Source organism: Neolamprologus brichardi, chromosome 22, assembly GCF_056152115.1.
Source record: "Neolamprologus brichardi isolate AB-2024 chromosome 22, ASM5615211v1, whole genome shotgun sequence".
In the NCBI taxonomy this organism is placed as follows: Eukaryota; Metazoa; Chordata; class Actinopteri; order Cichliformes; family Cichlidae; genus Neolamprologus; species Neolamprologus brichardi.
In genome coordinates, this window is record NC_142124.1 from 14001908 (window position 1) to 14024708 (window position 22801).

General features: G+C 40.7%; 3 protein-coding genes across 4 annotated transcripts in view; 2 read left to right on the forward strand and 1 right to left on the reverse strand.

The window, feature by feature from the left end:
- Window positions 1-202: 202 nt before the first annotated feature.
- Window positions 203-9621, forward strand: LOC102782813 (uncharacterized). Its single transcript, XM_006787960.2, has 5 exons — window positions 203-244; window positions 648-767; window positions 894-1009; window positions 7903-8046; window positions 8132-9621. Exons 2-5 carry the CDS (start codon window positions 677-679, stop codon window positions 8786-8788), a joined length of 1008 nt encoding a protein of 335 aa, XP_006788023.2. The 5' UTR covers window positions 203-244; window positions 648-676; the 3' UTR covers window positions 8789-9621.
- LOC148096724 (uncharacterized) lies at window positions 3972-6710 on the reverse strand. Its single transcript, XM_087835315.1, has one exon. The coding sequence runs from the start codon at window positions 6708-6710 to the stop codon at window positions 4389-4391; it is 2322 nt and encodes a 773-aa protein (XP_087691441.1). The 3' UTR covers window positions 3972-4388.
- A 2792-nt stretch (window positions 9622-12413) lies between the features above and the next one.
- Window positions 12414-22801, forward strand: part of kmt2ba (lysine (K)-specific methyltransferase 2Ba) — a 34774-nt gene continuing 24386 nt past the window's right edge. For both annotated transcript variants that reach the window (XM_006787958.3, XM_006787959.3), the window contains exons 1-5: window positions 12414-12788; window positions 16879-18421; window positions 18651-18817; window positions 20069-20152; window positions 21699-21855. In XM_006787958.3, coding sequence (XP_006788021.2) covers window positions 12486-12788; window positions 16879-18421; window positions 18651-18817; window positions 20069-20152; window positions 21699-21855 — 2254 coding nt within the window. In that variant the 5' untranslated portion in view covers window positions 12414-12485. The remainder of the gene's footprint in view (window positions 12789-16878; window positions 18422-18650; window positions 18818-20068; window positions 20153-21698; window positions 21856-22801) is intronic.

Sequence of the window (22801 nt, forward strand, 5' to 3'; positions counted from 1 at the left end):
GGATGCCACGATTCCTGTTCGTTTTCATTCTATTCAACATCATTACGGATGTATGTTGAAATTATCTTTAAAATTGTATAATAATTATAGTAATTAATAATAAAACACCTTCAGCAGATAGGCGGAGAAACCAACATTTGAGAAAAAGGTGTTCACAATCTCGCGATAGCGGAAGGTCTCGTGTCACGTGACTTTGGCACGTTTTGCTCTGCTGCTTCGTTTCGCCCAGTGGATGCGTTGAACGGTAAAAATGCGTTTTTAAATTGTTTATGAACCTCTGCTTGGTCATTAAATGCATGTTTAAAGTGAAAAGGCGCAGCGTCACAGTAGGCGGAAGGCTACATAATAAAAATATAGTGCCGGTTGAATATATCAGTGGAGTCATGTCGCTTTTAGTTGCAGCTCAGCATCCCTCACCTCTATCCTTCTGTTAAATAGTTAGCTCAGGCCTAACGTGAGCTGCTTTTATTTACACTAGCCGATTTGAATTATGTAGGATCCCCCTCCTCCCTGAAACATCCTGTTAACTCAGTGGGGTGGGGGTGCTTGTTTGTTTTCTTTTTTTATTATTATTATTATTATTTATTGCAGTTTCTTGTAACTGGTTGAGGTTTGCAGTTCTGAGACACATGTCTCCCATGTTGCAGCTTTACGCGGCTGGGTGCTGTGTGAAAGCATGGAAATGATGAAGATCGAGCAGGTGGTTGTCGGAAACGACATGAGGTCCACCTCTGCGGAGATGAAGCCTGAGCCACTGGTCGCCCCCTGTACGATGACATTTTACATTAATGTGACTCCTCTTTCTAACCGCCACAGTCACAGCAACATTAACAGCTTACATGTTTTGATGATAAGTCCACCCTTACTGAACAACTCTTCTCACTGTGATGCAGATCAGCATGAGAGTCTGCAGTGCTTCCAGTGCTTTATCACCTTCTGTAACTCCAAAGCTAAAGAGAGACACATGAGGAAGAGTCATCGGGACCAGTACAAGCAGCAACTGCAGCAGGTGGGAAAAACAGGCTAAACACGCCCAGCAGTTCATGCATGATGTGTAATTTTTACTCTCCAGGATTATTTATTAATCTTTGAATTTGTTACGCATTAATAAAAATAATAATTTTGGTATGGAAAACAAGAAGCAGCAAGTCTGAACATAGACTGTAGATAAATGATGGAAAATGTGTTCAGGTACAAAAAGTGAAGCCTTGATTATACTGCATCCACGAGTCCACTGAGGTCCGACAGAAGTGTATTTCATCATCACACGGGGAGCATGACAATCCATGTCAATATCAGCATGCCTCCCTGTTTTTGTGATCATGTGATCGTTGTGAGAATTTACCTTACAATGCAAAAACTACTACACGTCTGCAATGGATTATAATTAAGGCTTGAAGCTAAAGCAAAAGTGCCTCAAACCTGTACTCTTTTCAGTGGCCAGCAGGGGGAGATTCTTCTGATTACAGAAAGATTATATAGAGGTCCAAAAGAGAAAGCAGCTGTACTTCTCACATGATTTGTGGCTTTAGTAACTTTAGTAACTAATTTCTCCAGAGTTTAAGTTCTCAATAGCTAGTTTACAAGATAAAGTTCACGCTGTAAACTATGGTTCTTCTAAGAGTTAGAAATTAAATGAAAACAGGGTAGGCTTTAGGTCAGCTCTTCTGTACCCTATGAATGTGTAGTGTCACTTGGCTTCACAACAAGGCTACATAAACCACCCTCTGCTCAAAGTCATATGCAAGAGGATTACATCTTTTATATACAGTCTATGTATTTGAAAAGCTGGAACTGTGAAATTGTGACAATATATGTTTGAATGATGAAGAACAACCCACGCTGTTTTTTTGATGATTGCCCAGTAATCCAGAAAGTTGATTCTGTTCATCATCACAGTGACTTCTTCAGGCTCAGCTGACTGCAGGTTTTCCCAACTTTATAAACAGTTTGGTTGCATAACGACTGAAAGTAGCACCACTGACTAATAATGAACCATGAGCTCAGTTTCATGATCGTTAATATGCAAATGAGGGACATTTGAAAGTCAATGTGTGCCATGAACCAGCCCATACAGACAAACAAACGAAGTAATATAGTGAAAATGTTTATGTGCCGAGAGGATCGCTGTCGAGGAAACCGAACAGCCCTCTGGCTAAGTCAGGGGTGTCAAACTCAAATACACAGTGGGCCAAAATTCAAAACTGGAGCAAAGTCGCGGGCTAACATTAATATTTCTTGGAAAAAAAAATCTTCCTCCAGATATAAGAATGAATCTTTTCTTATGGACTCAAATAAGTTTTGCTGGAAAACTGAATATGGAACAAGCAAAGCTTAATACTAAACAATATATATATTAGCTGTATAATACCAGTAGGCCAGCTCTAATAGTAATTTGGTATGGCTTCGCGGGCCAAATGTAATTAGGCTCTGGCCGCGGGCCAGAGTTTGACACCTATGACTTATGGCAAAGTTACAGTCTCAATGTCATTCTTTATTTTTTCTCAGTGTCTTCTTGAGGGACAGTATGTGTATGCAGTGCAGGTTATTGTGCAGACTCAGCACAGAGCATCAAAGAGTTGATTTGTAGTGTGTCACATCAGTGTGGTGGCAGCTGTCCTGGCAGCCATTTTTGGAATTCCATAAGATACTATGATTCATATCAGTATGTCACACATAAACACATTGTATTGAATGACACAAAAACAGAATCTTATGAGAATTATAAGATTCTGCTAACATTCTGTCCACATTTGATAACCTGCTTAGTGATGTGAAATCATCATCAATGTGTGTGGGCAAAACAGAAGCAACTTTGGATTTCTAACTACAAATCCGTTCTCTCTTGTTTCTTTTTGTCTTTATCCCACTCTAAAAGTTGGATGTAACAGTGAGACCAAATTCACAACCCAATAGAAACAGATCCAGGTACATTTACAGCAATATTCAAACTGAATACAGGCTGCTGGCCATTGACATGTAGTATCCTTTTGACTTGAAGTCACCTGGAACTGTAGCTGTGCTGTAAACAAATAATGAAGCACACTTTGACCAGAATAAGAACTAGAATCTTTAACACACTAAGATAATAAAATACACAAGCTATTTAGCTGGTAACTGGCAATAAGCCAGAGGACTAATGGCCCAGAAGGCCCAAATGAAACTAGCAATGTCCAGACATCTAGCCTATATTACTTAATATTCATTAACCTATTTAAAAAGCACTTTTGCTCTGTTTCAGGTAAAGTGTAAATCTTCACCTCTGATTTGTGTGATTACATTTTCTCTTTGTCTTTTTCTGCTGCAGCCAGAGTCTGATTTATTAATGACAAACCAGTGGTAGAAGCATCATAACATCAAGAAAACTGGACAGTTAAAGGATTTTTCTTTTTACATAAAAAAGAAAAAAAATGTTTGATGATCTGAAATGTTTAAGTGTGACAAACATACAAATAAATAGGAAAACACTTTTTCACACCATTGTCATATAAAAGACTTACTTCCTTCATTCTGTTCATTGACCCCATTGTGGACCACTAAAATTTTGTATACTATGTAGAATATACCTTATTTACTTTATTTATTAAATTTTGGGTTTGTTTTGTTTTTTTGCACTACATTAGACAACATCAAAATAGCGTTGTCAAAAATGACAATAGCGTTGGCATTTTTGTTATTTGTGTTTTGTAATCTTTATAAAAACCTATAAAAAAACACCTCTTAATCTTTGGTATATGGCGAGGCGCTGTGGACATCCAAGTTTGTGATTGTGTAGATTTTTCAAATCAATACCATGGTTGCATCTACTGAAAATCTCTGTGAAGCTTAAATCTCAGTGACCTTGACTTCAAGGTCAGAGGTCAACTTTTCTGAAAATCGGAGGAGTTTCACATTTATAACACAGGTATGTCTACTAGGAGGCTGAAGGGTAGCACTATATATTTAAAAACAATCAGAAACAACAATTTATTTCCAATTTGTATGGAATTTATTTCTGTAAACATGGTGTTTTAGGTCGGATTAAAGGACTGATGTGATGGTAAGGTGTCCGCTGCTCTGCTTTGAATATTGGTAGGCTTTTTTTTTTTTTTTAAATTTTCACAAGAATTGCTAGTTCCCCTAGAGTTTTGGCCACCCCAGCAATCAGAAGATTCCCTATGAGCAAGCATTTAGCGACAGTGGGAAGGAAAAACTCCCTTTAAAAAGGAAGAAACCTTCGACAGAACCAGGCTCAGGAAGGGACAGTCATCTGCCACGACTGGTTGGGGTGGGGGGAGTGAAAATTTAAAAAAAAAAAAGCCAAAGTGATAATTATTGGAGCAGCTTAATTAATATTTCCAGTGTAATTTGCTGTTAATATCCTTTTCCAACCCCGGTTTGTGTTTTTATCACTTTTGTCCAGGGTGGAAGATGCCATGCTGGAGATTGACTCTGTATGGTTTTTCAATGTTGATACTTGGGAACCTGTTGGAGAGGCCAGGGTTGAAAAAGGGATGCCGTAGAACCTGAGAGGGTGTTATCCGCTGGTGTGCATCCAAGGCCAACATCTCTTTAATTAGGCTGACAAATAAGCGTTGGCCATCTTCTGGTCCTCGTCTAAACATCATTATTTGTTCGAGGTCATCCAGACGTTTAAGTTTTATGTATCTTGTCTCCAAAGATTCATATCCTGTCTCGTATTTAAATTGTTGGGCGGTCTTAAATGTCCAGCGTTGTTGGTTGTAGTTGTAGTTGTCTTTTGTGAAATAGTCTTCAGTGTACACGCCAGGATCGAGAACATGATCTGGTGGCTGACCCTGAGTCTCTATGATGAATTTCAAAACATCATAATATTTTTTTCCAGGGTAGAGTGGCACCCCTGTAACAAGCTCAACAGCCACCAGCCCCAGAGACCACATGTCACATGCTTCGTTATAAGGAAGGCCAAGCATAACTTCAGGTGCACTATAACCAACTGTCCCCACACGGTCACCAGGCATCACTGCAGACGCAGGACATGCGAGGCCAAAGTCTATAAGTCTGACTTTGACTGGAGACTCATAGCGATTTACAACCATGATGTTTCCAGGTTTGAGGTCAGCGTGCACTATTCCCAACAAACCCAGGTGGGACAGAGCATTTGTGAGCTGACCTAAAATTGGCCTGACTTCGCTTATGGGGAGACGCCGGTTATTCGGGTCCCGTATGTAGTCCCACAGGCATTGGTCTAGGAGTTCAAATTTCAAGCAAACCCGCTCTCTGTCAAGGAAAAAGCCGTTCCATTGAACAATGTTGGCGGCATCTGGATCCAACCTTCGCAGCTGCTCCAGGATGAAAATTTCCTTTTTTGCCTGTTGCAGAATATTAGTGCAGTTCTTGTTCACCTTAATAGCCACAGCTCGGTTGGTTTTGGTATCGCGGCATTTGGCTACAATACCAAAGCCCCCTTCTCCGAGGAAAGCCTCTACCTTGTAGTGGTTTCCCAAAATGCTCCCTTCAACTATTTCAAGCTCATCTGAGCTGAAGGATGGGCTGGCTGACGTGTGGACGAATACTTGCTGAGAAAATTCAACCGAGTTTTGAAAACTGCAGTTGATTTTCTCTGATCTCTTGCATTTCAAGTTTGAAGGGTGCTGAAAGACCACTGGGTTTTGTGGTCTTTCAGCACTCATGTCAATGCACGGGGAACTCTTAGGGTTGAAAAAGGGATGCCGGAGAACCTCCGACGGTGTTATGCGCTGGTTTGCATCCAACGCCAACATCTGTTTAATTAAGCTTACAAACAAACGTTGGCCATTTTCAGGTCCTCTTCTAAACATCATTACTTGTTCGAGGTCATCGAGACGCGTCAGTTTTATGTATCTTGTCTCCAGGGACTCATATCCTGTCTCGTACTGAAATTGTTGGTCAGTCTTAAATGTCCAGCGCTGTTGGTTGTCGTTGTCTTCAATGAAATAGTCTTCAGTGTACACGCCAGAGTCTAGAACATGATCTGGTGGCTGACCCTGAGTCTCTATGATGAATTTCAAAACATCATAGTCTTCATTTCCAGGGTAGAGTGGCACCCCTGTACCAAGCTCAACAGCCACCAGCCCCAGAGACCACATGTCAATTGCTTCGTTGTAAGGAAGGCCAAGCATAACTTCAGGTGCACTATAACCAACCGTCCCCACACGGTCACCAGGCATCACTGCAGACGCAGGACATGCGAGGCCAAAGTCTATAAGTTTGACTTTGATGGGAGACTCATGGCGGTTTACAACCATGATGTTTCCAGGTTTGAGGTCAGCGTGCACTATTCCCACAGAACCCAGGTGGGACAGAGCATTTGTGAGCTGACCTAAAATTGGCCTGACTTCACTTATGGGGAGACCCTGGTTTTTCCGGTCCCCTATATAGTCCCACAGGCATTGATCAAGGAGTTCGAACTTTAAGCAAACCCGCTCTCCGTCGTGGAAAAAGCCGTTCCATTGAACAATGTTGGCGGCATCTGGATCCAACCTTCTCAGCTGCTCCAGTATGAAAATTTCCAGTTTTGCCTGTTGCAGAATATCAGGGTCGCTCTTGTTGACTTTAATAGCCACAGCTCGGTTGGTCATGTTATCACGACATTTGGCTACAATACCAAAGCCCCCTTCTCCAAGGAAAGCCTCTACCTTGTAGTGGTTTCCCAAAATGCTCCCTTTAACTATTCCAAGCTCATTTGAGCGGAAGGGTGGGTTTGCTGACATGGTGAAATGTGTCGGCTTGGTCGGTGAATTGCTAAGTAACGCGAAATTCTCTCAAAACTCTCCAAAAGGGTTTGCTTACTGTCAGGTCAATGTCCGTTGAGCAGCAAAGTTTAACAGAGCAAAGCTCCTATTTAAGGGTTTTTTCTCTCAGCAAGATGATGACATCACAAGGGATCAAAGGCATTCTACTTTGGATCAAAGGCATTCTATTTTTGATCAATGGCATTCTATTTTTTCAGTTGAAACACTGAAAAAAAATAGTGTTTCAACAGGGCAGGCTGGCGCCCTGTGGGAGGCAGAGGTGATAGGGTAAGGATGCAGAGGATAAGAAAAGATCTTATCTGTCAGCTCATCAGCGAGCAGCCGCAGAATCACAGGTGCAGCTTGGCAGGGGATGGAGAGTGAAGACAAAATCAACAATGACTTATGCAGGGGTGTCAAACTCAAATACACAGTGGGCCAAAATTCAAAACTGGAGCAAAGTCGCGGGCTAACATTAATATTTATTGGAAAAAAAAATCTTCCTCCAGATATAAGAATGAATCTTTTCTTATGGACTCAAATAAGTTTTGCTGGAAAACTGAATGTGGAACAAGCAAAGCTTAATACTAAACAATATATATATTAGCTGTATAATACCAGTAGGCCAGCTCTAATAGTAATTTGGTATGGCTTCGCGGGCCAAATGTAATTAGGCTGCGGGCCAAATTTGGCCCGCGGGCCAGAGTTTGACAGGTATGGGCTAAGTGGATGGCACAGCACAGCAGACCTACGAGAGAGTCCAGACCAAGAATATGCAGCATGTTTACAACTACAGGCCGATGGCCACTTTTCCACTGATGAAGATGTATACATGTGGTTTGAGCAGGGAGTCAAGCAATTATGTTAGAAGGGAACAGCCATCTCTGAACCAAAGAGGGAGCCTTACAGTACATCTTTCATCATATTACAGTGCTGTGATTAGCACTCATGGTCATCAGTGGTCATAGAAATTTCAGTATTAGCAGTCTTAAAACTGGTGTTAGTCAGTGGTCTAAGTTTCAATCATTGTGCAACTGTGATGAGATGAAACATTACATCAAGTTGTACAAAATCAACTTTCTGGAAATTCACATTGTTGCTGATTAAATTTCTTACTGTGGATATTTACAGAATGAATACAAACAAACATATATTTCTTCTGATTTTTCAGAGTAACACTGTCTTCACATGCTACAAATGTGAAAAGTTCTTCTCCTCTTCCGAGGAGCTCAGCAAGCATCAGGCCACCCACAGCACAGAGGAGAAGGCCTTTGTCTGCTCTTACTGCCAGAAAAGCTTCTTTACCTTCACCGAGGTGAGGACATAGCAGGCATTTTAAAGCTTCTTTTCTGTGCTGGAGGCTTCCAGTGTACCATTTCTTACTGTTTAATATCTTGCAGCTGAACCAACACAGACGTCACGAGTGTAAAGAACGGCGGTGTCCCTGCAGGGACTGTGGTGCTTCCTTCCCCAGCCCGTCACGACTTCGCAGCCATCGCATTGCGGTGCACCCTCAGCCCCCAGAACAAGCCGATGACCTGAACACCTTCCAGTGCTGCAAATGTCATCAGAGTTTCCAGACAGAGGAAGAGCTCCTGCAGCACCAGGAGAAATTTGCCAGGAAAATAAACTGTGACGCTAAGCTGCAAGGCAAAAAACGCGGGCGTAAACCCAAGCATGCAGCTCAAGGAGCGACTGGTGACAGCAAGAGGATAAAACAAGAGGGAGCAGATAACCACGAAGAATACAGTGACCCTCCAACAGACGGCTGCTCCTCCTCCGAGCTCCAGATTCCCTGTCCCGAAGCAGACTGCGATCTCATATTTCCTTCTGTCTTAGCCCTGCGGGCACACAAGCAAGTCGGGCACAACCCACATGCGTGCATACAGTGTGACGAGAGCTTTGCTCAACCCGAGCAGCTCAGCGCACACAATGCTACGGCTCACAACTCTAGATACACCTGCCTCACCTGTGCAAAGAGCTTTACAAGAGAAAGCAGCCTGAAGGCTCATGAGAGCACCCACACCGAGCGAGAGGAGGGAGCAGAAAATACATAATATAAAGGGAAGAGACTGCAACTCGTCATTACGTGTTTAGATTAAATGATGGTCAAAATGAAGACTGCACAGACCTGTACAGACCAGGTAGTACTCTAACTACATGATCACCTTGGGCTTTTCTTCTTACTAATCCTTCCAGTGTAAGCTATCCTGGAAAGCCATACCAGGGTTTGCACTGTGAGGAAGCAGGATGGTTTTGGTGGCAGAAGGCAGAGACATACCTGACAGTCAACTGGGAAACTTTAGTTCGTGTCCACTCACTTTAATCTCAACACAGCTTTGTTAGGTTTACCCCACAGCTACTACTGCTTTAGCGTGAGTAAAACTGCACTTTTATAATGTTAAAGACATGCTAGAAATCTAATTTTTCTGTATTTTTAGTGGGTTGACTTGATCTAAAACTAAAGGTGGCGACACCACACGCGACATGTGCACTTACTCATACGGCCACCAGAGGTCAGTTATCTTGAACTGTAACTGTATAATTCACCTATTTTATCATTTTCTGATGGAGGATTGTCTCTGTTGTTTTATGTTCTACAGACTATTCTTAAGAGCTTGAAAAGAAGGTAGCTGGACTTCTTTCATTTTGTCCATATTACCTCCACACTACCTGTAACGTATTTTATTCACTGTAGACCAACAAGTTATTTCTTACAAGTGGAGTGAATGTTTTGTATTTAGCTGAAGTCAGACACTGTAAGTCCCAAACATGATACAATCTTAAATGCTACAGTACAGCAGTATATAGGGTTCTCTATCAAGAGACAGTCAGTCTCAAGGTTTCATTTCTTTTCTTTCTTTTCTTTTTTTTTTCAGAAGTTGTTGCATTAAACAGTACTCAAATTCCTGTGCTGTCTTTGTCCTTTTTGTATTATTATATTTACTTAAATGTTTATGCTGTGGAAAACACTTCAGTTTGAATAAGTCTGAAAGTAAGTAATTTATGAAGAATCATCTTACTTGTTTTGAGGTGGGGTTTTTTTTTGGATCAAATTCTTATCTCTTTAAATCTCTGCATCTAGTTGAACTCTCACCTTTTATACAGACTAGAATGGAACTTTATTTATTATTTTTTTATTAAGTGTACTACTAATAATGTGTGGATACTATCCCCCAAATACTTGATTGTACTTTAGAACAAATATTTGACCTAATGTGTGATCAGAATGTCCCTCTGGTCCATGTTTAGATGATGGCGTCACATAGCAGCAATGCCCAGTTGGCACTAAGGGCCTCAAGGTGTGGTCTTCTGTTGCTGTAGCTCATCTGCTACAACGTTTCATGTGTTGTGCATTCAGAAGTGCTCTTCTGTATTCTTTGGTTGTAATTGGTGGTTATTTGAGTTACTGTTGCCTTCCTATTAGCTTATCCTTCATCAACCCCCCAAAAATGGACATGATTGTTTGGGAAAATGCTAGCAGATCAGCAGTTTCTGAAATACTGAAATAAAGCAGCCAGCCTGACACCAACAACCATTACACATTCAAAATCACTTTCTTCCTCTTTGTGATTCTCGCTTTGAACTTCAGCAGGTCGTCAGATATTTGTGTGGAAGAGCAGTTGAAGTGGGAAAGGTATATGACTAAGTGGCTGTGTTTGGATAATTTTACACCACTACATTATTCAGTTAACTATATTCTGCAGTGTCTCAGATTTCAGTACTCACTACGTGGTTCCCCAGTTACAACAGTGATAGGGGCAATTCTGCTAGATCAGTGTTGTTAGGTTTTATATCATTTTACTGATGATTTTTACTTAATGATGATATTTTTGAGTGCCAGACTGACTTGTACTGACTTCCTTTTTATGTAAGGTATGAATATTTTACTGAGTACATGGCCAGAGTACTGCATGAACTCTGCAGCTTTAAAACCAAAGTGAATAGATATCTGTACTTATTTGACATTTTAGAGAACTGAAACAACAACTTTGCTGTTTTAAATTCTCTTAAAAGCTGACAAATACTCTCCCTTACTTGCATGTGTGCACACACACATACAGAGTTATTTAGGACAGAAAACACAACTTTAATTTATTAAGGTTAATATTTGCCTATTTTTGTTTCCCAGAAGAAAGAAGCCAATCTCTAATAGTTGTCAATACATGACAGACCAGAGGACTATGACGACTGCTGAAAACATACCTTCTAAATTTTAACTTGATGTTTTATTGGTTCTAAATAGTTTTTATTTAATAACAAAATTAGAAATGAAATACTTAAGACATATTTTAGATGCTTTAAGAAAAAAGAAAAAAAGAAACAAAACACTAGAGATCCAGAGTGTGCAAAGTAAGACATTTTTTGGTTTTTCTTTAACCAAATCTGATTTGAATAAAGTTCGTCGAGTTGTACCACTGTGGGCGAGCTTTACCAGTGGTAAGAAGCGGACAGTACCACTGTTTTTATATTTATTACATCCTTTGTTTAAACTTATATTTCAAGAGTGACCTGGCCAGAGAGCACCAAACATAGTAATTGATATTATTAAATGTATAACTGATCTTAGAGTGGATCTAAGAGCAGTGCCACTGACCTTGAGGAGATTATTTATTTATTTATTGGCATTGACTTTTGTGAGTTAATTTAGTTCATGCTAACCAGCTCTAACAATTTTACCTCTTTCTACCTAGTCCACAGTTCTTATACTACTACTATTGTTGTTGAACTCATTTAATTACAATCTTCTTCCTCCTCTTCTCTCAGCTGCTCCCTCTAGGTGTCGCCACAGAGGATCATCTGCTTTCATTTAATCCTATCTTTAGTATCATCCCCTGTCACATGAACCCTCTGCATGTATATCCACTATCCCTCCTCTGCACATTGTCAAACCATCTCTCTCTTCCTCTCTAACTGTCTCCAAACCCCTTAACCTGATCTGTCAGTCTGACGTGCTAATTTTTAATCCTGACCTTCCTGGTCACTCCCAATGAAAATCTTAGCATCTTCAACTGTGCCACCTCCAGCTTGGCCTCTCCAAACTGTACATCATAGCAGGTTTCCATATTGTCTGTAAAGCATCCCTTTCAAACAATTATTTAGAATATAGACTTTTCAGATCATTGCATTGTGAGATTATATTTCACACCATATTCAAACTTATTGCGTGAAGAAACACATGTTTTTACAATTATTCAATTTAAATTTGCACATTTATAGCATAAAGTAAGTGACAGTTATATGGGGAGCCTTCATTGTCATTGCAATTAGGATACAGGAAGCTTGGGAGTGCCACTCCTGCTTGGTCCTGGGGTTAAAGCTACATAAGGAAAGGTTACATAAGCACACTTTAAAGAAAAACTAAGCACACCACCAAAAAACACATGCATGCAATAAGCAATATAAAAGAGGTTAGCTGGACCATAAAGTGTCTATTGACTTCCAGTCTGCAGTTATTGAACAACCAAAGTATAATAAAAAAAAAAACATAAGATGAAAAGAATGTGAATATACTGATACTACTGTTGTGAGAGTGTGTGTAAGTGTTTACTTTGCATCAGTAACATCTCATAGTTTCCAGTTTACTGGAGTGGGAGTACCGTGGCACCTCTGCGGGGCGGAAAGTTCGTTTTCCCATGATGCACTAGTGCCTCTTTCTATCTCGCGCCTTTGCGTCGCAGCAGTCATCTTGCCACTCATATCGCTGCAGCCACTCTCTGCTGGCGCGCCGTCCGTGTTGTTGTGTAGTAAATAATGGCGGCATCGGGAGGCGGATTATCTTCTCCCGCTGCTGTCGCGGGCTTGAGTAGCCAGACACCGGCCCGGGCTCGTTTTCCGGGCCGGCCGTGCACGCTTCGCAGCAGGCAGCGTTCGGAGAAACGTACCAGACGCGGAAGGTTGGGCTCGGAGGAGACGGAGTTGCCTACCGGAGGGCCGAGGCCCGTCAACATCGGCCTCGCGTTAAGCGAGGATCCGTCCCTCCTGCGCCTCCTCGGGCTGGAGGAGAAGCACAGGCGGCGGAGAGATGCGGGTTTCGAGTCCAGCAACAGCGAGGAGGTAAATAAGCTAAACATAGCGTGTCAGCTTTACGGGAAACGGTCGCCTTAAAAGACGAATAAAGGCAGTTATTCAAAAAGCTGCATTCAAAGGCTCTCTTTCCTTAGTAAGCGTATTTTAGCTGACGTACCGCTAGTTAGCGGCAGTGTAGCTAGCAACAGAAGCTAGCCGCCTGTCTGTAGGGTAAGCTTCATTTAGTTTTAGCCAACAGTGATCCTACACTGTAAATGTAGCTGGCCGCTTGTGTTTGCAGTGTTTTAGTGAGGATTATAGGTGGGTATTGTTAGTGTGATGACTTCTGTACATATTTGAAGTTCGTTGTTTGTTTTAAAATGATCATATCAAAGCTGTACGCTCGTTTACATATATAGAGATCAAGCCTGTGTCCCGCTGAGTTTGTTGGCATGAAAGAAAAATTAGATGGAAACTTCCGCAGAGCTGAGGGGGAGTTTCTGTTGTTGTTGTTGTGGAAGCCTGTAGATGTCTTTGTTTCTTTCCCTCCCTCCCTCGACACGGTTTGTGGGTTGAAGTTCCCACCCTGTGCCGCTAATCTTGTCGTAGTTAACAGCCGCCGCCACCGCTCATGACTTTGGGGACGGTATTCTCCACGTCAGAGAGGTCAGCTGACCCGTTCGCTGTTTTGAACGTAAGACTAACGTGAGATGCTACAGGAAGAGAAATAAACGGAAACTCGGCAGTATAATTATATATTATGCATAGGGAACCAGGCTTAAACAAAAAGAAAGCCCAGTACTAAATGTGAGCAGTCTTTGTTTACAAAACGCTCATTACGACTATCGCCACCATCCTTAGCCTTCTTTCCATGTTCTTATGTAAGTTAATGATTAAACCGCCAGAAGTAGGTTTTCTCTACATGTTGCACCAAAATCACATTGCTTCGACAAAAGATGCTTTCTTTGTTTACTTGCATTTGACATTTCACGTGAGGTGATCTGACATTAAGAATTAACTTTAATAAAATGGTCTGTGAAGGTTCTCAGATGAGAGGTGAAACGTCTTCAAGCAACGTAAAGAAGTCCAGATGCTTTTCTTTCCAAGCTCCTTAGCCTTTCATAAAATGCATTCTTAAAGAAATTTTGATCTAAGATTGGATACATTTGTTTCTGATCATCTGTTTCACGTACTTCAGAGGTGCATGGACAGAATTGTAAAAATAAATTTCCTCACATACAAAATCTAGAATAATCAGATCCCTTCATATTTATAACCACATGGTAAAAGTGCTTACTTGTGTTTCATAGTTTTTAAAACGAGAAAGGGAGGCAGAGCATTAAGGTTTCAGGCCCTTCTGCACCTCTCGCTACTTTCAAGATTTAAAACTTTGCTTTTGCATAAAGCATACAGTCATGACTGGCAAAAGTGACCCTGAAACATCCATTAGGTATGCGACACTAGGCTTATGCTGTGGGGGGTTTTCCACGATGACTGAGGGTTTCTTCTTCACTCAGCTCTTTTCACTCTGTGTATTTATACACCACTACTGCATTTAATCATTAGTAATTATTAAACTTGGCCCTCTCTTTCCCATAACTTGTCCTTTGCCCTGTCTCTCTCTGCTCTCTTCTCTTACCCATCACCCACCAACTGTTTCAGTGGATTACTGCCCCTCAGTTAGTCTGGATCTGTTGGAGGAGCCTGTTAAAAGGGAGTTTTTCCTTCCCATTGTCTCCGAGTGCTTTCTCATAGGGCATCATCTGATTTTTGGGGTTTCTTTATAACATTTTAGGGTCTTTAGCTTACAGTATAAAGTCCTTTGGGTTGATTGTTGTTGTGGATTCAATTAAATGGTAAGGATGAAGTCTTGGTAGCGTTTTCATTGTACTTTTTGCAGATCCATCCAGCTGATGGGTAATGTAAAGACTCTTACTCTACATAATGTGTTTATACTTCCACTGTTCTTATTAGTGGCCTCTTTTTAGCCCCTGTCAGGCTGGATTGTGATAATAATATAATCTCATATATCAGATCTAATCACGGGAGCTTTAATGTCTGCAATCAGTCAGACTTCACTGATGCAATCCCTTTAGGCTGGACTGTAACAGGGTCACATGGCTCATAATAAAGCTTGTGGGTGCTGGTGCTCAACTGGAGTATCTCTAACACTCGTGTATACTGCAGTTATAGAATAGATATCGTTAGGGGAGTTTCAGAGGTGATAAATCTGTAGACTCTTATTCTGAGTGTAAAGATGGATGTGAGTAACTGCTTGTTTGAGGTTTCTTTCACTTTAATGTAGTATGCAACCTTTGCATCAGCGGTTGAAATGTGCATTAACTCCAAACTCTACTTAAGATGCTGTTGCAAAGAGAGTTTGCCTTTATGTTTTTAATAAGTGAATAGAAATATATTTTTTTCAGGGAAGAATAGGGTTCAAATTGCCCAGAACCTATTCCATTATTGAGATGATATTGCAGCATATCTAGCTACAGATTAGAATGTGCAAAGGGAGTGAATGGGCCCAAGTCAATATTTATGGTTGACTAACAGATTGACAGACTTTTCATTTGGCACATCCAATCTACAGCGCTCTGATGCAACAGAGGAGTAAGAGTAGAGAGCAGTGCTGGTCTTAGATTGTACTCTCAACAGAGTCAATACCTGAGCTTTAAATGATGGAAACAGAAAGTGGTGAGAAGGTGATGCAGTCTTTTTCATCTCTGTCTCTGGATGTTGTGGACTGTGTGCAATTTAAGTTGTGAAACTTCAGTTGGGCTTAAACAGATAACACCAGTCACATTCAGAGAAACCCAAGTGCCTGCTGAAACCTGCTGATCACTGTTTGAAACTGAATACTGAAAGCTCTTTGAATGGTCTCATTTAATTATTTTCATATTATTATAGCCAAAGGCATTCTGTGATTGGTTTAATTTGTGTGGTTGTTGGCAGGATTAAAACGAATTGAAAGGTTATGAAAAGAATATTATTATAGTATTATTATAGTAAATTTGAAATTTTGCATCATATCTTAGAGGGAAGAAAAAGAATGCAATAAGAAATAAATGTCTGAAATTGTCTTGCTGCTAAAATATTAGATTCCAAGTATCTAGGGAGTGATGCATAGCCTTTGCAGAGGTATGCAGTCTCAGGCACCTGTTGTTGTCTTTAGAAGTTCAAAGTCAAACTGAAACTCGAGTGTATTTATAAAGCACATTTAAAAACGGCCACATTGACTAAAGTGCTGTACAAAGGCTAGAATGGTTAAAAAACATAAGAAATAAGTCAAATACATGTTAATAGGTAAACACATACAGTCGTGGCACACAAGCTATCAGTGAGCAAATCAAACAGACAAATAAATAAAAACAAGGGGCAAACACAGAGTGCACCTGTCCTCAAAGTTTAACTCCAGAGTGGGGAACAGTGAGAAGCACTTGATAAGCTGATTTGATAAGCAACTGAAGTTTCAGATCTATTTTCAAAAAATTTCAAAATTAGGGTTTGTGTTATCCCTGTATTTTACACCACATTTTTTAAAATGAAAGGTTCTCAGGAAGCTCTTTTTTGTAAATATAAATATTACATTACAGGTTCTTAAGATAATCTGTGGCCACTACAGATTACGTAGAGGTGTTGTGGGATTTCCATGTGATGAAGCGATTTGTTGTGACAGGTAAGTGACAGCTCCGACTGTCACTTTGGTAGTTTAGCTTAGCTTGCATAGCTTGCTATGGAAGCAGAGTGAGGTTGAGCACCCAGAATAAAATAAAATGCAACAAGATGCTTCTGCAGCAGTCTTTCCTGCTCCAAGTAAGATTCCACTTTAAATCTGTTTATGCCATATTTAACTGTTTTATACACAGTGGCTGCTGTTTTTGGAGCCAGCACAGTCACTGTGGGAAAATAAAAATCAGTTTCTCTCTTCATTTTTTCATTTCTTATTTATTATATATTGTTGGATATATTTTAACATATTATCATAAAAAATGAGAAATTGCAGGTAGCAAGTATGCATGTAATTTTTCAGTGCTGTCTGACAAAGTCACAGAGATCAAGAAATTCTAACATGACTTCTTGTCCGAATGCTTTTTTTATACAACTCAAAGATTGTACTTTATCTGCTTTATTCCAGGAGGATGAGTTCACTGGATTTGGGATGACAACAGTTCGTCCACAAAAGGCTTCTGCTGCTGTTTCTCATTCGTCACTCAGCCAAGAAAAGTCTCCTAATGTTTTGGACCAATCACAAGAAGCAAAGCGTCTTATTGGAAAAATTATACCCAAGACCCCAAAGCCAGGTCTGATTGGAAAAATTGTACCAAGGGTTCCTAAAGAAGACTTGGATGGTAAAGAGAGCCAAGAAAAAGAGAAGGAAATACCAAAGCATGTAATCAAACTACAGGGAAAGCAGGTAGCTCTCGCTGCAAAAGCCAAACATGCAGACAAGCAGGCCTCAGGTACACCGAGTGGTACAAAATCACCTGATATTTTCAGAAAAGCAGGAGAAACGGCACATTCAGGCATGTTAAATCAAGCAGCTGCTACCTCAGCTGGTGGCACCAAGCAAGGCAAGTCAGCAAATGCTGTGACGGCAGCAGTTAAAGGCACAGAAAGAGCTCGAAGGAGGATCAAAGAAGAAGGCGAGGTGTCAGAGGACTCGGATAGGGACCAGTCCCTGACGCGGAGGTCTGTGAAACGCGTCAAGGGTTTTGAAATTGGGCAGCCTCGACGCACATCTCATCTGATGCCTTTGCCGTTTGCATCTTTTCAGAAACGACAAAAGAAGAGGTTTGCTAAAGGTATGGGTGCCTCTCCTGAGGCTGGAGCTGAGGCTGGCGCCCAGAGCGGGGTAGAGGCGGCGATGCCCCTTGAGTGTGAGGCTGCAGATGTTGTTGAAAAAAGAGCACACAGAAGACATCAGCGCAAATCTGTGTTTGGCTACAGGAGGAAGACAAAAAGTCTTCCACTCATTAAGGGGCCAAAACTCGGTCGTCCTCGTACTAGGCGTGTTTTTTATACCTACGAGCCAGAACCCATTCCAGCCACAGACACACAGGGTGGCAACGAGCTGCTGATCCAAGATCAGAATGTTACTCCATCGGAGAATAAGGCAAAGCCATTTTCAGAGGAACTAGGCCAGAGCTCCAGTAACTCCTGCACTCCATTAACGAGTGGACGGTCTTCCCGAGTGATTAAAGCTCCAAAGAGATTCTTGGATGAGGAAATGATTCCTTTTCCGAAGGGCCCTCTGTCAACATGGCTGAAAAGTCAACAGAAAGAGGACGGAAAACCAAGTGCATCCATTCTCGAGGCAGGTTATGAAGGCAAATCGCTACAGTCGGACAGTGACTCTAGATCTCTTTTTGACAGCCCATCAGGCATGTCAAGAATCTCAAAGCCCGGCCCAGGCACGAGCCATCTGGAGTTCTACAAGAACCTCAAGAAACTGACGTTAAAACTGGCAGAGAAAAAGAAAGGACCATCTGATATTCATGGAGATTATGCACAAGATGGTGACAGTTTGACCTCTCATGTCAGGAAAAGACGGAGGTCCAAACTCATGATGGAGGAGTTGGACTCACCTGGTGTTGTGAGGAAGCTAGCTGTGGTGGTCAACACTGATGTGGAAGCGCCCTCGCAAGTGCCGTCAGAAGATGGAGATAAAGGAAACAAGAGTAAGGATAAGTTGTATAATTTATGAAAAACTTGTGGTGTATAATATTTAAAACTTTAGTATTTATTTATCAGTGCAATTTGGATTATATTCCATAAAGATATTTAAAAAATAATAATAAATGTGATTGTTCCAGTGTATAGTTGTATTCTTCAGTGAAGAGGTGTTTGCTTGTAAATCCTCTAATTGGAGTCAACTTTTTATCCTATTTCAAATGGGGTTTGGCGCAGTCGAAGCACCAAAAGTAACAGCGGACAGTTGCGAGGGGCCAGAAGTCAGTGGGCCGAGCCATCGACTAGGTCTCAGTGGAGCCAATAAGAGGATGCTCCACCTGCTGAAAAAAGCCAAAGTCCAGCTCATCAAGATTGATCAACAGAAGCAGCTGAAGTTGTCACAGGTAAGAAATGCTCTCTGTTTCTTTTAATGAGCCCCTTGTATGGTCTCTTTATGTTGCCCCTCATTTCATGTCTATGCTGCCCGCAGTTACTGTGATTCGACTGTTCAGCATAACTGAGTCCTCCTATTCTATATATTAGTGAGAGAATAACCATCATCTCCTCAGTATAAAGAAGAATAATCATAGCATCAATATAAAGACTCAAGAATGTCAGAAAAGTCCTGAAGAGAGAGTGGACGCAGGGAAAGTACAAAGAATTGGAAAAAACTTGAGGCGTGAATATGCTTGGGGGAAAGTACCAGCATTTTATTTGTTTCTGTTGTGGCATGTAAAACACCAGGATACGGCCACAAGATAATTAACATATAACCATAAGCGCTAGCAACAACATCGACAAGTTATACTTAGGTTGTGCAGCAGAGGTCTAAATCAGTCGTCTGATGCCTGTTGGAGCACATTTTTCCTCTGGTTTAGTTTTTGCTTTGTTTTTTGTTTTAATGGTGACAGCAAAGAGGTTGTAGATGCATTACCCCCACCTTTTATCAGAGTATTGCTTTATATCCTACCAGGAGAAGGTAAAAAAAACAATACCTCTACAGGATTTTCCCAGAAGCTGACAGCAGGCGTTGTGCATGTTTGCGTGATTGTGCCAAACAGTCTCGCTTAACAGAATTCCATGTATTTTACTGATTTAGCTTTATGAATGAATTAAATTTGACTTAAAATAGTTCTGCTGTTTGTTTCATTTTGTTTGTTTGGTTGCTTTGCAAGTCCAAAACCTCTTTGGTAGGTGCTAATTTATTTATATACAGTAACAAACATATGATTTTTGTAGAATATAACTTAACCATCTTTTATTACTGACATTTTTGGTTTTTCAAGGCTCTAATTCTCTGATTATTTGTTTGTTATCTAGTCAAATGTAATATATTATTTGCATTGCTCAGATAAAGCACATTAAACAGATGTCAGTTGTAGAAAAACCTGAAACAAAAACTGAAACAATCAACGTGAAAAATGAGAGGTAAAAACTCAAGTGTTCTCACCTAATTTTACATGTTTGCAGCACAGTTCGGGGACCTGTTCAGTAGACTGTCCTGATTACTGACCTATAGCAATAAAACTGATATGACATCTGCCAGAAGTTTAGGGCTTTTCAGTTGTGATGCTTGTGATTTAGCCATTTATTTGAGAAGCTAATGGCGTAGTATCTTTTAAATGAGACCTTGATTTTCCTGTTTGTTTGAACAGTTGGGCTCTAGAGAAACACGAATGCCAGTGAGTGGAAGGAGGAGGAGGAGAGTTGGCCTGCCACCCAAAGATGTTGCTCGTCAGGTAATAAATGTGCATTTCTTTCTTCTTCTTTTCTGTTAATCGCCAATACTAGTATCATTTTTCATTAACCAGGGCTCTAGAGTGCGACCAATTTTTCAGTGGTGCGACTAAAAAAAAAAAAAAAAAAAATTTGGTTGCACCTGTGCAACCAACTGTTCGGGTAGCAAAAAAAAAAAAAATCTGCAACCTTCCCTGTGGTCAACAACAGACACACATTATGCCCCTATCGTGGACTAAACCAATCAGAGATAGTAAGGGGCGGGACCTCTCTGATTGGCCGTGGTCCAGTTGAAAGTGCAGGTGGAAGTGGGAGGTGAGTAGCTTGAATAAAGCGATATCAATTCATTAAATCCTGAATTGACTTTTAAATATAACTGTGTTTTGCCCGAAACGCCAGATTCTCAGATTAAAGCTCACAAAACCATTTCAACAACAACCAAACAGCAAATGAGAGCAGGTACACGGATTCCATACAAAGACGTAAACACAGAACGGACCGACGCATCAGAATCAACTTTGGCTTTCTCGGCTTTCTCACCCGACGGCCCGTAGACAGACACGCTGTCAGAGCTTAGCGATTCTGATGCGTCCGGTCCGCGCTGTGATTACATCTTTTTGCGCTGATTCTGAGCTGCAGGTTTTGTCTCTCTCCAACCAAAATTCACCGAGCCAGCAGCAAAAGAAGCAGCAAACTGCGCTTTACATTTGATCAATGTCGTCATGAATTTTGCTGTTTTGCTTCCACGACTATTAAAATCACACTTCATGCACAGCTAGCTCTCTCTCTATCTCTCTCTGTACTTCAAGAACAGTTTCCCGTCTCCAATCTCTGTTTTCTGTATTATTCATTCGCTTATTACCCACCAGTCTACCGTTGTTTACAGCGCTGTCGGCTGCTGTCTTTTTCTTTTTTTTCTCTTTTTTTCACTTAAATGACCTCGGACAAGAAAGCCTATTTTTTCTGTTGTTCAATACTGAAGAAATTTAAACTTTATATGCAGAACATTGTAGAATATTTTTAAGGTTATCTGCTATAAAAAGCCAGACCAGGAAAATCTCCTTCATGTTTTTCTGTGTTTTATTCTCAGTTACTTTCACACAAAGGCATCTGCTGTGATGTTCACAATTCTGATGAAGTCAGTACTGATAAATGATCAGAATTATAATATTTCTGACTGTCTGAGGCTAAGTTGAATCGAATCAGGACTTTGAAAACCGGAACGAATGGATTATAGAAATCAGTGATGATACCCAGCCCTAGTGAGCAGCCTAGGCACGACAGAAGTGGATGTAGCTGTAATAGGAAAAGAACTATTGCTAACTTTTCTGTTAAGTTAAGGCCTGATCCTTCTGAAATTCATAGCCAGTGCTCTGACACGGTGTCATCAATCTTTGAATGCTGAAAAAGCACAGTGTATCCAGAAAAACACATTATATTATATAAATTATTATAAAATTTGTGTACGCCTATGGCAAAAAGTTAGTCTAGAGCCCTTTTAACTAAATATTACCTGAGTTCACTGAATTTGTATGTCTCTGTATGCAGGAGCAGCCTCTTGGTGGTCCGAGGATCAAACACGTGTGCCGGGCAGCAGCTGTGGCTTTGGGGCAGCCTCGTGCCATGGTGCCAGATGACATTCCCAGACTCAGCGCTCTGCCACTTCACGAGAGAGAGGGCATCACTTTTTCTCCCGCAGCTGAAGGTACAGTCCACCTCCATGTGTAGTTTTTAAGAATGGAGTTGTTAATGTTCCTTTAAAGATATCTCTGCACTGTGTATGTGCAGCAATTTTTATTTAAGGCTTGAAAAGAATGAGGGACTGATACTTCAAATATTATTCAGTGTTTTTTAGTCCTATCTCTGTTAATGTATAAGAGACACAGTTTATATTTTAAGTGTCAAAACCATAGACTGTGTAAAAGCTGGACATGGCTACCATGAATGTCACTCACTGGTTCGAGGTGAGCCTTTTTTTAGGTGTTCTGTAACTGGATATAATGACCGAAGGGAGTACCTGACTTTGAAAGCACAGACTTACTAGTGAGCTTATCCTGGATAACCCTTTTTTTTTCGTGACGCTTACAATAACCAACATTTAAAAAGTGGGCTTAGCAATGTATTTTTCCCCCATTATTATGAAAGGAAATGAATGACTGAGCCAATAAAGTTGTAGCCACAAAGAATGCCCCCTGGTGGCTGTTATTAAAAAATGCAGGCTTAAGGCACTTCCCCATTGGCTTACTTTTTTCTGAGCTGGAAGCTCTGTTTGGTTTTTCTGCTGTCTATGGTCAAAACAAATGCAAACGAAACTTACTTTGCATGAAAAAAGGTGCGTGTCCTTTCCTTGAGAGACGCACAGCAATATATATATATATATATATATATATATATATATGAGTAAATACATGCCTTTGTTTTTTTTTACGGGCATGAGAAGAATAAACTGAAGCTGCTGATGTGCTTGAGCAGAGTCTCTCGGTCTTTCTGTTTGGATGGTTGAAATGACAGAAACTAATGATAAACAAATAATAAAAAGTAGAGTTTACTTAAGAATATCCACAGGTCATGAAAGAATAAGCTTTGAAATCAATTTCCAAAAAGCCATAGGAGGTATTAAGTCTCAAAGGTTTCAGTATTAACTGAATTCA